This window comes from Sebastes fasciatus, chromosome 15, assembly GCF_043250625.1.
Source record: "Sebastes fasciatus isolate fSebFas1 chromosome 15, fSebFas1.pri, whole genome shotgun sequence".
NCBI lineage: Eukaryota > Metazoa > Chordata > Actinopteri > Perciformes > Sebastidae > Sebastes > Sebastes fasciatus.
The window spans coordinates 20,850,142-20,866,569 of NC_133809.1; the positions used below are offsets into that span (position 1 = coordinate 20,850,142).

The 16,428-nt window shown below is 41.1% G+C and overlaps 1 protein-coding gene across 2 annotated transcripts in view; it reads right to left on the minus strand.

Moving 5' to 3' along the window:
- Positions 1–16,428, minus strand: part of arhgef10 (Rho guanine nucleotide exchange factor (GEF) 10) — a 59,024-nt gene that overhangs the window by 23,754 nt on the left and 18,842 nt on the right. Inside the window, exons 6-20 of one of the 2 annotated variants that reach the window (XM_074609702.1) lie at positions 15,772–15,860; positions 15,361–15,417; positions 14,599–14,786; positions 13,232–13,348; positions 12,523–12,634; positions 12,199–12,311; positions 12,012–12,089; positions 11,751–11,930; positions 10,323–10,439; positions 9,885–9,977; positions 9,182–9,352; positions 8,291–8,436; positions 7,497–7,681; positions 2,910–3,025; positions 988–1,115 (exon numbers count right to left, since the gene is read on the minus strand). In XM_074609702.1, coding sequence (XP_074465803.1) covers positions 988–1,115; positions 2,910–3,025; positions 7,497–7,681; positions 8,291–8,436; positions 9,182–9,352; positions 9,885–9,977; positions 10,323–10,439; positions 11,751–11,930; positions 12,012–12,089; positions 12,199–12,311; positions 12,523–12,634; positions 13,232–13,348; positions 14,599–14,786; positions 15,361–15,417; positions 15,772–15,860 — 1,890 coding nt within the window. The remainder of the gene's footprint in view (positions 1–987; positions 1,116–2,909; positions 3,026–7,496; positions 7,682–8,290; positions 8,437–9,181; positions 9,353–9,884; positions 9,978–10,322; positions 10,440–11,750; positions 11,931–12,011; positions 12,090–12,198; positions 12,312–12,522; positions 12,635–13,231; positions 13,349–14,598; positions 14,787–15,360; positions 15,418–15,771; positions 15,861–16,428) is intronic. The other variant, XM_074609704.1, reaches the window with a different exon arrangement.

Here is a 16,428-nt window from a genome sequence, read left to right on the forward strand (position 1 = left end):
TGTACTGCAAAATGTGTCAACACTCTGGTAACCATCGGGCCTGAATATAAATGAACATTTCTCTATGCAGTCATGTTAATGTTTTAATATTCTTGCATAACCACCAGTCCACTGCTTAACATCTGTTTCAGTAAAATACTCAATATGGTCACAGGAAAAGAGCTCTGTCTGGGTTGAATTCCAGCCGAGGGGGCACATGAGTCTGCCCATTCATCGCTGATTGACTAGACAGACTGTGACATAAATGTGATACAAGTCAATGTCAATTAACGCTTCTATCAGCAGCTCATGTAGACGTGTGTGTGTGTATGTGTGTGTGTGTGTGTGTGTGTGTGAGGGGGGTGGAAATGCATCACTCCTGTCACTGGTTGATGGTGAGAAGAAGTGTAGCGTTTTGTGTGTTTTGCGAATGAGGGATCAGGGGAGGAATGAGAGAGGAACAGCTGTGTTTCCAAACATACCCGAGGATAATCTCACCAGCTAAGAGCAGCAAGGATGAGGGATGGAGGGAGGAAGAGAAAAAGAGAGAGAGAGAGAGAGAGAGAGAGAGAGAGAGAGAGAGAGAGAGAGTGTGAAAAAGCCAAAACAAGGTGCACCCTTGGGGGACCACGTGCAGACTATAATAGTGTGTAAATGTGTGACATTCGTGTTAAGCAACAGCTGCAGCACTGGGTAGCCTTTGTTGGCAAACACTGATACATATTTCCTCCCCTGAGATTCATGCCTCAGATTAGAGCTGGTAGAGAAACTTGTTTATCCAAATATCCAAATGTGCTCTAATACCCTCTCTAAAGCTATACGCACACAGGGTGGCTGGGAGGACAGAGGGAGGAAGCAGGATCAAAAGGATAAAGACAAACCAAGGATAAACAAGACAAGGGGGGGGCGGGGGGGCTGAGACTGTTAAAATGTTTTATGTGCCGTCTGTATGAAAGACCAATTAAAGCTAAAGAAGCATGTGTATATGTGTGTGAGTAAAACACAAACTTGTCATGTTTGCCAGGCAGCTGGAGTTGGATCCTACACCGGTCAGCTGCCCTGATCTCCTCCTCCTTCTTCAGGATCAGCCTCTGGAGACCTGATACCCAATCGTGAGCCACGGTGGGGTTTACATTCTGTACACAAGGATAACGGAGGGATAGAAAGAGAAAAATACAGAGGGAAAGAGAAGGAGGAAGAGAGTCATGGAATTAAGGGGAAAAATAATTGACTGGGCATAACAATGGGAATAGGCATGAAATAAATGTAGTTCAGAGCATTAAAACACCAATAAACCACATAATATTTAAAGACATTACATTCATTTACATTGCGTGACACGAAGATAGAAAAACTTGTCACTGCAATGCAATCTAATACATTACATACGCACACGTTTTTGAGGCAGCAATTTGTGGTGTTTGTGTATTAGGCTGCATTATATTGGACTGTATGTGGTTTCTAGTACCTTTGCTCCTCCGTATATGTAAATAGAATAAAATGCTGCTGAATAATCCACTAAAACTACACCCACAAAATGTAACATATAATTGAATAATCACTAGGGCTGCTCCCTCCTAGTTGATAAGTCGACTAATCGGTCATTTTAGTCTTAGTCGACTAAGATTTCTTTAGTTGATTAGTCATTTTTAAAATGTTTTTTTCATGCTGAATGACTTATTTCCAAGAAACGTATGAGCACATCTCTGGTAAACACAAGATTTGACACAAGATGGAGAAACAACTCATCTTAGTTGACTAAGAATTTCTTTGGTTGAGGACAGCCCTTGTAATCACATATAAATGACTACAGTAGTAGTCTAACCAAACTGAACATCATGATTACATTATAATGTACTGGTATATATACTTTTCTTGCCAATCAGTGTAGACTGTTTTATAAATTGTCAGTGGATCAGTTTTGATGGAAGCAATCATAAATGTGGCCTTAAAGTGTCATCACTTGACCTTTCAATAAATGGCTACAAAATGTATGAAGAACCTTCAAGCACTGTAAATATCTATTATTACAATATTGTCAGTATCATTTAGGTCATGAAGTTTAGTGTTGAGGAAAAGGCTTGGCAGTGTACAGACCAAACATCCCAGTCCTGCTTCTATCTTTCCTTTCCCATCAACCTCTCCCTCCATCCCTCCCTCCCCTTCATCTCTGGGACACATGTCTCTCTGAGAGCCTCTCTGTTACTCTGCCTCCCACTCTGCTCCTGACAGACCTACCAGCACAGCACAAACACAGCCTCACACACACTCATGCTGCGCTCTGCAAACTAAACCTCCGTCCCAACAGCACAGACAGGCTTGTGTGTGTGTGTGTGTGTGTGTGTGTGTGTGTGTGTGTGTGTGTGTGGCCACATGATATGACAGGATTGAATGGTGCAAATCAAGACTTAAGAGACTCCCAGTCTCCCGGAGACAAACAGCCCACTCCTGGCACATTCCTCAGCTTAAACATTATATGCCTTCAGAACAGCCCAGCCCTTATGGACGTCTGAGGGGAAACAGGATGAATGTGATTTTAAACGTCCTGAGGTACACTCGAGGAACATTTGTCTATGTCAACTTCTGGCAGGCTTCCAAGAATATTAATAGACAGTCTAACTATTCCAACTCTTTTCTAGTCAAAATAACACAGAAAAACAAGTACTCAATTATTCATAACTAATTAGATTTAGGACGTGTATTAATTCTTTGCCTGTGTGATGACCTCAAAGTATTTTTACTTGATTTTTTTTTATACTGATTCCCTTTCAGACATGATTAACTGCTGCTTATCTGGATTAAATGCGAGGACATTTTATTTTCATACGCGCTTTAATCAAACTCCCCCCCAAGGGAAAATGAAGACTAGAAATGTATTGAGTTCAACCTACTTTAACTCGGGGCTTGTGTTTAGCGCAGTCATACAGTACCTGGTAGTTGCCTTTGAGGCTGCTGATCATGCTGGAGATCTGGTTGACCAGGCTGAGGTCGTGGATTAGGTTCTGCAGATCTTGGTACAACTGACCGGGGCCCATGTACAACTTGTCTACGCAGAAACACACAAAAGCAAAATATATATATATAAAAAAAAAAAAAACAGCTACATTTTTGTTTTCAGTAATTCACTACTTTTACACCCCAAATAACTTGCAATGAACATTTTCAACTCCCAGATATCAGTGACTCATAGATATACAATCCCTCTGTGAGCCGGAAAGAATAAACGCATATGAAACTGAGAGGTAGCAATAAAATTGAGCTGAGGCCTAAAAAGCTGCAACAGCCCCCTTATAGAAAGTTGGATATGCAAGCAGTAAAGAGTGAGGCCAGTCTGATGAGAGAAGCAGTTAAAAATTGGACAAACAAAGATCAATAAAGGCCAATCAGTCAGTTTCCCACGGGGAGCGGTGACAGCTCTGCAAACAAAGCAGTGATTCTCACCAGTGTGCTCTCTTGTTCACAAGAACACCACGATGTTAGCTTTGAGAGGCCACACATGCGTGTCAACATATATCATCCTTTATGGTCTTTACTTGTGTACCTACTGTATGTATGCTGCGATAGGTATGCTGTTCTTCATCATTTCTGCATTTGTGCTCAAAATCATCAAACCTACAGTAATGATCCAATGTGATGTGATGAGAGCGGTTACTGTGTTATTGTTCTGTATCAAACGGAAACAACGGTTTGCTTTGTGTGTACACTGCTGTACAAAACACAACCAACTACATACTGTAGCTCATCAAAGGTCTGGCAGGCCTCCCTTTCTCTCTCTCTCTCTCTCTCTCACACACACAAATAAAATCATAAAGCATGAAGAATAGCTTGCAGAGAGCACAGGGAGAATGCCTGGTCAACAGAAAAGTTATCAATGTCATTCAATCAAACGGTTCAATTAACATGGACAGGGCTCTTTCCAATTAAAGCCTAACTGCAAATATTTTGGTGCACACAACATTGGTGAACAAACAGTTAAACCACATCACAGTCTTTGGCACCAGAATGACTTTGTTTGCTTCTGCCATTCTACTTTCTCTTCTCCCTTTCCTTCCCTCTCCTCCTCCTCCTCGTCTTCTCCTACAATAGTCACAGAGTCGGCCCGGTGCTCCAACTCCATGGCAACCCAGTGATTCCAGTCCTCTCCTGAAGGTCTCGCTTACTGGGCATTCAGGGGACACTTTACCCCTGTTTGTGCATCGCCAAAATCCACATTTGTAGGTGGTCTCTGGGAGTATTACTCAAAAAATGTCTCCCTCTGAGTTTGTACACAAGAGGCTGCTCACAGACACAGAAATTCTTTGTCGTCCTTACACATGCATGAGCACACAGCACACAGCAGGCCTACAGTAGTGTATATGTGTTTTGGATTTCATTTAATGATTTCATGGTCAATGACCTCTTATTGTATTTCATTCATGTCACTGGATCCAATCATAGCCACCCTACATAAACCATTAATAAGATCAAATGAGAAATGTATTGTCGGAGTGTGTTGTGCACTTTTGTTACCGTGTTTTTCTTTTTTTTTTCATTTCAACTATCTGCCTTCTCTAATGGAGCTGTATGCAATTTTCATGGCTCATCTGTCTCGTCTCAGCGAGGCTGAGGCACAGGGGGTTGTATTCAGGTCAGGGCAGAAATGCTGAATAAACCTGTCATGCTTGCTCTATGGTATGTCATGCTTGGAGCAAGTGCAACAACAACAGTTCATTTATAGCCAGTATCATATGATGGATTGTTTGGTATATTTGTTGAAATTTTCATTACATCCAGACAGCAATCAATAAATCAAATGCTTTGACACAAAAAAAAGAAAAAAATCTGGTATCTGTGGCTGTCTCAGGACTGTAATAAACCCGTCCAATCATTTCATTCAGGCCGAATAACATCATTGGACGACCTATCTTCCTGTCTATCTGCGCGCACTCTGCATGTGCATGTCACCGTTGTCTTCCACAAGCTGCTAGCTTGACAGCTGTGAGTACTAACAACAGCCTTGTTGTTGTTTATGTTCATAATGATACTTTTGGGGGGAGCGGCTTGGGACGGAGGCCTGAAGGGACGGGCTGTCACTTTTGTCAGCTTGGTGATTTTCACTCTAGATTTACCAACTTTTGGAGCCAGTGCTGCTACTTTCATTGGAAAAGAGTTGGCAACACTGGGCTGGGTTTTTCAGTTCACCTGCAACAGCCACAGATCCTGGATTTCTTCTATTTTTTTGTCCTTTGATTTATTGATTGCTGTCAGAATGTAAACACATATAACAAAGAACATATTTGAACAATACTCCCAACCATCCCTTTAATATTGGCATTGTTTAATAACAGAAACGTGATTGAACTACATATGTAGTACATGTCTACGTATGTAGTTTGAATCTAAATTCAGTATTCAACTCCCTATTAATAAGATGCTCTGTGATTTCTGTATGATAGGGGTTCTGCACTAGCCTTGCAGTATATTTTCTCCCTGTTTTTCTACCATCTTTCTGTATTAAATAGTACAAATAATATGACACAACTGAATTGACCATTCCCACAGACAGAGCGGGCACTGTGTAACTCATTTCAAACCCGGGTCCAACTTCCTGAATGACTCTTTGTGCGAGTGCCAAATGCCACGAGTGTTCTAACAAAACAGGCCTGGCAGGCTGCATCACAGGAAACACGCCAGTCATCCCAGCAATTACACACGTCCTCAAAACAAACAATATATCTACAAATGACATACTGACTGTAAGCAGCAGGAAAACCTAACTTGAAAAATGAATGTGCTGCATGGTGGTCTGGTTGCTATTCAGTGTGGAGAAGAGTTGAACTAAGCAGGGAGACACGAATAGAGGTGACATCATATGCTGGAGAGCCTTTTCAGTGTCTTCTAGCAGGCTGGTCACCAAGCTGCTTTTGGCTGCACACAGTTGACTGAGAAACGATTGTTTCCACTTGTTAAAAGTTCCTGGACAATGCACACATTTGTATGCACACACACACACACACACACACACACACATTCCCAAAGACACACACGGAGCTGAAGTTGGTTGGGAAATAACTAAATCAGAGCAAGGGAACTGAGTGAAGGTCAGCAAGCTGTTGTCGACTAATATAATTCAGTCCTTCAAAAGGAATTAACAGTTCTATGCAACAGTTTTAAAATCAAATCATATAATCTCAAAATCAACTACCACAACATCTAATTCAGTTAACTGCTATTTGTAAGAACAAAACAATATATTTGAGACCCATACAGTCTTCCTCAAGCCTTTAAGGAGAGTGCTCATACTCTTGTATCATCACATCGGGTTGAGATGAGGCTGTGAACCTGTCTGTCAGTTGCAGCCCTAAGAAAGCCCTACAGACAGACCAGATGATACTTAGGTCTATTTGTGCCATCTGTTACTTACACTCATGCAATTGCTGGACCTTTCATACATATATATATATATAGTATCAGAGGGAGACAGGTGGTCTGGAAGGAAATGGGAGGAGTGTGCCAAGTGTGGTTTAAGTGTAGGTAAAGGGTTTAAGGCAGATAAAAGAGGGGTGACATATTTTAAGACTGTGGAAGAGTGGAAAATCAAACATGGCAGGTGGACTGCATATAAAAAAAAACCACAGGATTTATTAAAATATAAATATTACACTTGGCTGCAAGAGACTGAACATTATGTAACTGTATTGCAGACGGCAGATTAGAGGGAGATGGATGGTGAGACAGAGAGAGAGCTATAGTGTCTTTCAGTGGTAGTGATTCACGCCCACTAGCATTGGCAACCGACAGAGTGAGCATCCGACCTCAGCTTTAACACATACAACCTTTGACAGACCAGGGATAATACCGCCCAATAATGTGCACTGCCATTACCCCGGCACAAACGAGAAATCTACATCCTAGAATAAAAAGTGCAGTGCTGTGACCACGAAAATATACACTTTCGTTATGCCTCTTTTAAAGTGGCTGAGCAGCTGTCTGCGACAGAGGAGAGCCCAGTGGAAAGACTGATATCATTGGACTCGGCAGCCAGCAGACCAGAGGATCGCAGAAGGAAAAAAATACACACTGTGCAGGACTGACACCATTTTAGAAATATGTTTGAATGTGCAGCAAGAAATAACTAACTAACAACTGATGTGTTCATAATGTAGGAAACAACTAGTTCTATTGGTTTAATAAAATTGTGCAACTTGATTTGTTCCAATAGCCCTGGAGAGAGCCATCCTTTAAAACCCCTAGACGACCTCTAATCTCCAGGTTATATAGAGTCCAGCACCAGCATAGAGATATTTACCATTAATCACCACAGAGAACTTTATTAACCAGTCATCAAGCACACACAGTTAACTAACCAGCATGTGTTGATCTCCTATTCCTGAGTCTCAAATCCCCATGGCCTGCTTGGCACCCTCTAACAACTCAGCTAATTGAACTACCTTTTCTATCAGACCTTTTGACCTCATGTTGACAGAAAGAGAAAAAGCACTACTGATTCAAACAGAATGTGACACTGTGGTTCATACTTGGCTTAGCGTTGATGACCACCTTCTCCCCAGAATGGGATGTTGGGTAGCGGCTGTTGTCGGCCATGTCCTCGCTGGATCCAAACTCTAGCGCTTCCACAAAGCTCAAAGGCACGCTCCACTTCAGGAGGAACTTCTGGTCGGGCGGGGCGTTGCCGCTGCCACTCCCGCTGCCGTCCTGACATCTGGACAGAGCCGAGAGAGAAGATCAGTGGCTCTGGTTCATATTGTTCATTGTTTGTGGAGAATAAATGTCTCTTGTGTGTGTGAGGAGGAAATATGAGTGCAAGAAAAGGTGAAGACAGGAAAAGTTAAAATAAACAAGATAAGATGTCACTCATCTAGAAAATCGAATTTTTGTTGTAAGCGTCAGTGCATGTTTCTCAGAGGCAGTATGTGGTGACCAACATGTTACAATTACAGGACAGAAGCTGAAAAGCCCAGGAAAGGGGCTCTCCATCACTCTTGGCTAAATAGCCAGTTACAGTGGGAACATATGGGCCCAAACCTACAAACTCACTGTGGTCAAAAGTCAACCAAGGACTTTCTCACAAAGTTTCATTTCATTTTAATTCATTTTAAGACAGATTTTTTTTACTGCTGGGAAATCCTAGCTACATTAATCATTCCCTTACAGTACGCAAAGTGAACTATACAAACAAGACCACGACAAAAATATACACACAACAATTAGTTTCTAAATTTGTAAAATGGTAAAGAGATTACAGGATATTGCAAGGACAGGAGAGGGTGGAAGAAGAAGAAGATCAGGTCTGGTTTGCGGGTACTCTTACCGGATATTGGGCGTGGCACACATGAGAACGTCATTGAGCAGGAAGAGACGTCGCTCCTTGGTTTTGATGATTTCGCCACGCTCATTGTAGACCGTCTCCACCATGTCGTCTGAGCGGATCAGGTAGCGGCTGCCATTACTCAGAAGCTAAGGGACAGGGATGATAAGTGATACTGGTTTGAATCTCTGTTTAAAGTGCTTCGCTAACACAAGAAAATAATCCTGATGCTTTTCAGTCTTTTTTTTCTTTTTTTATATCTCTCTGTATCAAGGGTGTCCTGGAGCATGTAACTAGCAAAATTCAGTCTGGCCGGGAACATTTGTCATCTCGCTCTTCCTTCCCCCATGTTTTTCTGTCATTCTCTGCTGTGAAACCATCTACTTTGTGTAACAGCATATAATATATGGCTATCAACAGTGACTCAGCAATTAAAGGCCACAAGGAACCAAACTCCTCTGCCTCATGTGGGGTATCCTGTAAACACATGTTTCTACACAGATGCCAGAGTGGGTGGCTGCAGATAGACAAATAATTACACCGTGGGTAAAGCTGGTATTGTGTGAATATGTGCAAAGCCATGCACTAAAAATATGCTATTCAGGCAAGAGAATACTTGAGAAAATGTGAAGCTCAAGTGCCTGATGGCCGCCCCCACACTGGGACAGAGAGAAACGCCACAGCATATGCTAAAAGAATCAAACATCAGCCAAAAACACTGACTGAGCAATGAGTACATCAACTCTCACCACTTTCTCAGCATATTTAAAAAAAAACACATTACAAAAACCTCATGTATAAAGAACATAGACTCATCCAAGCTACAGCATCATACTGTACGGTTCAAACTACAAACATGCACCCCAGGGCACACACGCAGAGCGTTGGGCAGACCTTGTTGAGGTAGCGTTCGTTCATGGCCTTTGCAATGTGACGGATCTCACAGCGCTGGTCGGCTTCCCTCTTCTTCTCGTTGAGCTTCTCTGCCAGCGTCTCCAGTTCGGTCAGGGCCATCTGCAGGGGCAGACGGTCTGCGTGGCCCACTGGTGTGTTCTTCAGCATGTCCTGATGAGGATGCACAGAGAAGTCATACATTAGTTTGTTAATTATCCACACCGAGGACCAATCTCAGTGATTTTTAGCAGTGTCATTAAAACCCTGCACCTGTACAACTCTCCCTGAATCTGCATAATCACATCCAACAGCATTTGTATGCTCTCTCTTACTCATCCATTTTTCTATATCTATATAGCACACATCCTCATGACTTATGAGGGTTTAATAATAGCACCAATGCAGTCAATAAACTGCTGTTATACATGTGTATACTTAAAAAAGAAAAGAAACCCAGTGTCCTATATTTTTCTGAGGTTTTCTGCAAGAGGCATAGGAAAAGTCAATATGCCAGGGCAGGATTAAAAGAGATCTGAGGAAACTATTTCCCCTCAGAGCATTTCCCTCTCTCCCCTTGAGGTAAGCATTTTGAAAAACAAAGTGCCCTGATTTATGTGCATGGCACTCCCTCTGCTGGTGAATGAATATACCACACTGTCTTCTGTATACTGCAGTCAGAGCTTAAAATAAGAATTCATCATACCTGAAGGAGCAGAATGAACTGTGGGAATCTCTGGATAGGTTTCATCATCAGGCCATACAGAGTCATTCGATCACCGCTGGTCTCCTGGCGATGCTGCAGGTGAGAAGACGGGTCACTGAAGTGTATTGAGAAGTCTAAAGATGTTCAAATGATGCAATAGGACTAAAAAGCATGCCATCAGGGTACAGAGTGGTTTTTACCAGGCTAATTCATGTACTTTTGTGTACTGTCTTGTATCTAATAAAATTAGTTGTTTTTTGCAAGAAAAAAGCAAGAATTTCAATTAATGAATGGTTAACACAGCAACACTAAACACTTTCTGGTGAAATGCACAACAATAAAAGAAAATTATAATAAAACAAACAATAAAATGTCACAAACAAAACAAAGAAAACATGTATTTATGACACTGTTTCCACTTCTGCATTTTTCTCAAACCTTGAGGAATTCCAGGAAGCCAGGTTTGGCGGCGCACGTCTTCCTCACCACCGTCATTGCAGTGCTGAAGTTGTTCACATACTCACTGTAGGCATCCAGCACCATCGACTTTGAGAACTGTTGAGAAACACAGATGTTTAAAGCTAGGGTTGGCAATCTGGTAAAAAAACATTTTTTTCTCATTACATCCCGACAGCAATCAATAAAAAAAAAATGCTCTGCCAAAAAAAAGAAGAAAAAAAATCTGGTATCCCTGTCTATCTAAGCCCCTCCAATTGTTTAATTCGGCCCGAATAAAATGATTGGACGGGCTACTGCCTGACTACCTACCTGCCTGCGCGCACTTGACCCATCCACTCATTGCACTTCATATATATATATATAAATATATATATAAAGCTAGAGAGGCTGTAACATTTGCTCTCACCCACCAACACCGCAGCTCCCTGCCTGTTTCTTACCTTTGCAAAGATTATAGAGACATTAAATGTGAGAGGGACTACGCCGTTCACAAATATTCCAACGGGCAGCCGTTGAAGTAAAAAATCAAATATCACTGATCACTGAGCAACATTGTAACTCTTACAACGGCTTCTTCTTGTAGGACGTCTCAACAGAGATATTGCTGGCTAACAAACAAACTTAGTAAAGAACCATGCCGGTAAGTGATAAAGCTCCAGATTTGTAGAGGTTTATAAAACGGAGCGATTAGCGCCACCTCCTGACAATATTAGGAAACATTATCAACACCATTTTCCCCACCGAAGTCTCTTGATTCCAGTTCTCAGCCTGGTTGAGGGGTTGCATCCAAATAGATTCTAAATATACAAGCTATCTAATAAAATATAAATCAGCCAATATATAAAAACTTTGCTAGTTAGCAATGCAACAAATTACAGATGATTCTGTCATCCGGGGTAATAACCTGCTAAAATGACAGGTCATAAAAGAGGAGCCGGCAATGCCGTTCATCTCAATGCTGGCCAAAATTAAAGTTTACACGTTGGCGCTAAAGTCTGGCACGATGACGTAATGACCCTTCCTTCTTTTATATATTCCTTGCCAAAAACAAGGAAGTGAAGTTGTGAGCAGGACTGTGGGAGATGAGGTCTTTTGTTTTGAAGATCCCTGCCTATGAGTTGCTAAGCAGCCAAAGACAAGAGGAGGGTGGAGTACCTACTATAACAGAACACAGTGCAGCTTTCTGCGTCTGCATGAGAGCATGTGTCTTTGACATGAAGTAAGATGGTAAGTAAGGGAGGAGTCTGGTTGTGCTGCATGTAATCCATCAGAAATGTCAAACTGATTCAAAAACAGCTGGATTCGGGGAATTCAGGGGTACAACAGCTACTCTAGACTTTTTATGTTTAATATATTGATGAAGTTATGTAAAAAAAAAAAGCTTTAAAAATTAAAGCCCCAGCTTACCGATGCAACAAAGACGTCCCCAATCATCTCCAGGCTATCCCACTCAGCGACGCGGCTCGCCAGGGCGATCTGGAACAGGAAGTGGCACTGCAGGATCTCACGCACACGATAAAAGGTCATCTTCAGTTTCCTGTCGCTCAGCAGCCTCGGCTCAATCTGGGACAGGGGCTTCTCATATTGCTGGTAAAGCAGAAAAAGTGAACTGTGACAACAAACATTTCAAAGTGGACTTGGCGGATCACTGCAGCTGCACTTGCATACCTCTAATATCTTTTTCAGTGCATCAAGATAGTTCTTCTCACTCTCCAATATAGATCCCAGTATACATCTTCTCACCAGCTGTCGAGGAAAAACACCAACACATTGGTCTTCAGGCATGAAGACCAGCAAACTCACACAGTAAAGAGTTACATAAATTGGGATGAAAGCTGAAGGGCATGTTCATTACTTGTTGCTGTGAAAGACCCTCTGGTGCTGGACACAGCACCGGCTCAACATTGAAACAGTCCACCTCAATGAAGAGTTCAGACTCTTCATCCTCAAAACAGGCCGACTTCCTCTCTGAAAGATTAAGAAGAGAGAGCAAGTAAAGTACCATGAATATATGACTGCAATTAAACAACGAAGCCATCATGCTGAAGAGACAGAAAAACGCTATGTTCCCCTTTACTAAAATACTTAGAGATTTAAACACTGATTTACCATAAAGAGACAAACTAAGAGTTGTGTGTACAGTTAAAGGGATTGCTGTTTATGAGGGAGAAATACATACCTTGACAGAATGACTTGGTTTTGATGAAAGAGCGTCCCTTCTTCACTACTGCTTTGGTTTTCTCAAGTCCATCTTTGGTCCCGTCCTTAGCTGCCTTCACCAGCTTTTGCATCTTTGATGAGACAAAATACACTATTATCTACGTATATTGCACAAGTAACACAAATAATTTTTTTGTTTAACTTTTTCTAAACCTATGACTAAGAAGCTACTGAACTGAGCTTAGCAGGACAGGAGCAGTGTTAGAGTAGGGATGACAATGAACGGCAGATTGTGCAATACAAGACAACAGGAGAGCACAGTTGACCAGAGAATGACGCAGTTAAGTGGGACATCAGCTGAAAGCAACATAGTGCTTAAATATATCATGACTGATCTACATTGTAAGAGACGTTGTAAATGCAACTAACTGTTACAATATGCAACAGTTTTCAGCCATTTGAATAATAAAAAAAGTGTTACTCAAGAATATATCCCAAGCTTCACAACCTCCGATGCATAAACATATAACGAGACAGGTAAGTGCAGCAGACAAGGAGGCAAACCCATCACCAGTACCACCACCACCACCACCAACACCTCCACAAGTCATTCACATCAGAGCAGGATGGGGGGGAACCGAGTCAGTGAGAGACGCCCAGAGTGAGAGTTAAGGGTTGGGACTACTTAGTCTAGCACAGGCAGGTGAGGTGAGCCCCAGGCAGTTTACCTTCTGCTCGTGTTTCTGTTTTAACTGCTGCAGCTCTACCGTTCCCACTGTATTTGCCATTAGATCTTTCATCTTTTTCTCATAGTGTTCTTTCAAGCGTGTCAGATCTTGAGAGAGCTAAACAGAAGCAAAGCAGGCGTTACTGGTTATGGTTTTGGAATGACCTTGCACTTTAGATCCACAGCAAACTCACTTTAACCTTGATATATGTTCCTCTTCTCAAAGAAATCCTTTTGCTTAACTCGTTCAAACTGTGCATCAGGGGAAGAAATGTACTTTTCCAGAGGACATGCTTTCCTTTGATCTGATGTTCATGGGCATTTTCTTTCCATTATTGGGGCCACTGAAACATGGCACTTAAACAACATACTAGAAAGTTGGGCTGTGACGATATAACATTTTCACTAAACAATTATCGTGTTCAAAAGAATTCATGATAACAATATTACTGTGATATTTATAGAAAATCTGGGGAAAAAATAATAATATTAGTCAAATTCATCTTTAACTTTGTTTATTGTGCATTTTGTCTCCTTTTTGGCAAATTAATTACACTAAAAACTCAAGTGTAGGGAGGTGGAGAGAGAGTCTCTGACTACAACTGTATGTATAAAATGATTTAAGAGGCGCTGGATTATTTATACAATATTATCATATGTGTATTATTAACATGACATCAATATTTCATTTTTAAATATCACGGTTATCGTCAATACCGGTATATCGCAACACCCCTACTAGAAAGTTATATCACTAAGATCTGATTCAATTGAGTAGAGCAGTTTCTGACAATTGTCTACAACCACAATACTGACTGTTTTGTTTTTATTTTAATTTGTTCAATTTTTCCCCTTCATTTTGACAAATTCAACAATAGTTGCATTCAAGTGTAAATAAATATAATATACATAAAATATGGAAAATTGTTATTTTTATGCCTGAAGCAATCATTAATTTCAGACCATGGTACACAGAAAATAAAGTGAAGTTGAATTCTCAAAACCACAATCCAAAACATTACAGAGTGCAGCGAGCTGACTGTAAGCCAGAATGATCTCTCTCAGGTCTGCAGAAGCAAATGAACTGTTGATTCCACATCAAATGCACAAATGGACTGTATATTATATATATCAAAATAAGCAACTTAGAAATTTAAACTACAACTTCATATAAACAAATATATCAGATCTATATCAGAGTGGATATGTGGAGGGTAGAAGAGAAGACACAAGCCTTCTTACTAATAACAAATAAATTACAAATTACATCAACTGCTGTCATCCGCCCAGCTGCAGATGTACAGCGATATTGAGACATGAGTTGCTGTAATGCTGACAGAGAAATGGGAGGGTTGTTGTTATACACACATGGGTTTTCCTCTGGGGGGGCTTTCCTCTCATGAAAGCGTGGGGCAGGCCGTTCTCGAGGCGACCTTCCCCGTCGCTGGCCTCGTCGTAGCTTTCAAACTCGCTAGAGCTCCAGCCGTTGTCGAGGGAGCTGTTGCAGCCGCCCTCCTCGCCAAGTTCCACGTCATCATAGATCATCTCATCTGGATCTGTATGACAAAACAGGACAGATATAGAAAATGTCATCAGAAATAATTACAGTTTAGTAAATTACAGAGCCTACAGAACAGTTTCTAGTGCTCTTCTATCAAAGGTTAGTAGCACAAACGTATATGACGTACTGTATATGCAGATAAACACAATAACAATATACAGCACTCCAATAGAATAGCCTTGAAATAAATACTGTCTTTGTAGAGCTTATAATGCTGAGAGCTGGTGAAAAGTGTGCTAATTTGACATGGTAATTAAGGTATAAGGTGTTCTTGTTAACACCCTCAACACAAATGAGGAATAAAAACTACTTTACTGAAATCACACGCTTAACACAAGGTAATATTAATTGAATGGCTATTGTAGTGGATTGCAAACCGGAACACTCAACGTCAGCATAATATTTTCATGCAACAGCCTAAATGAATAATTCAAGTATCACAGTTTTTGACAAAAGAAATTAGGACAATAGAAGTGAAAGTGAGCAGCGCTGACAGGCTTAGCGCTCCAGACGGGAACTAAAATACTGAATTTGTGAAGTGTGGGAATAAAAAAAGAAGTTCGACAAACCGGTGTTGGAGTCAGAGTTCTCTCTGGGCACGTCATCGTAAATCACCTCATCTGGATCTGAAGCATACAAAGTTCACCGTTCACAACAACTAATGCATGATTTCTCTCACATCACATAGCTAGGTTCTTCACACAACAAACAGGATGCGACGTAGAAGGGATCTAAAAGACAAGCGCCCACACACAATCACACAAGGGTCTGCTTCCTCAAAAGAACAGGGAAGGAAGTGTCTGGGAATTCAGTGGTGTCAAAAGAAAACAAACCCCAAAAAATTATAATATCACTCTGAAGACATGCACTGTGTGTGCAGAGGAAAGTACAAAGAACTGAAACAACAGCAGTATCCTTTCCATAGAAATTACACATGCATCTCTACTAGATGTGCAATTGTTGTGGATATCACTCCTTACTTTCCATCCATGCAGTGTTGGCAGGATCGGAAGCCCATTTAGCCAAAGCATCCTCTTCTCTAATAGGTTGATACTCTTCACTGAAAACACTTGAGAAAACATGCAAACAAACAAAATTATAACTCTTCAAAGAAATATACATTTTCATTGTCAGTATAACATCAGAAAACCAAGAAATAACTGTATTGTTTCTGTATTAATACAATGATAATAATCTTTGACATGACATGAGGGAGGCGGTCATTTAGAATATATTATTACACGGCTTTGTTGAATACTCGATTCTGATTGGTCAGTTACGCCATTCTACGGTCTGTTTCTATATCAGACCGTTGCTATGTATACCAAACCGTTGCTATGGACGTAGGTCTGATGTCAGACTATGGAGGACCATTTTTTGTTCCAAATTATTGATTTCTTAAGTAAGTAGCCGTGTAATAAGTGGGATAATGTACAGTGAGCTGGTCATTGTTACAAAATAAACCCCTCAAGAGTGATGCCAGGCCCCTTCATCACCCTGTCGGGGTTTATTTCGTAACACATGACCGGCTCGCTGTACATTATACTTATTTGATAAGGGTCAGTAACCATTACTATAACTGAAAGTGGGGAGTATACTTTGCATTTCTCTCTTAAGATATAGCTCTAAATGTACTA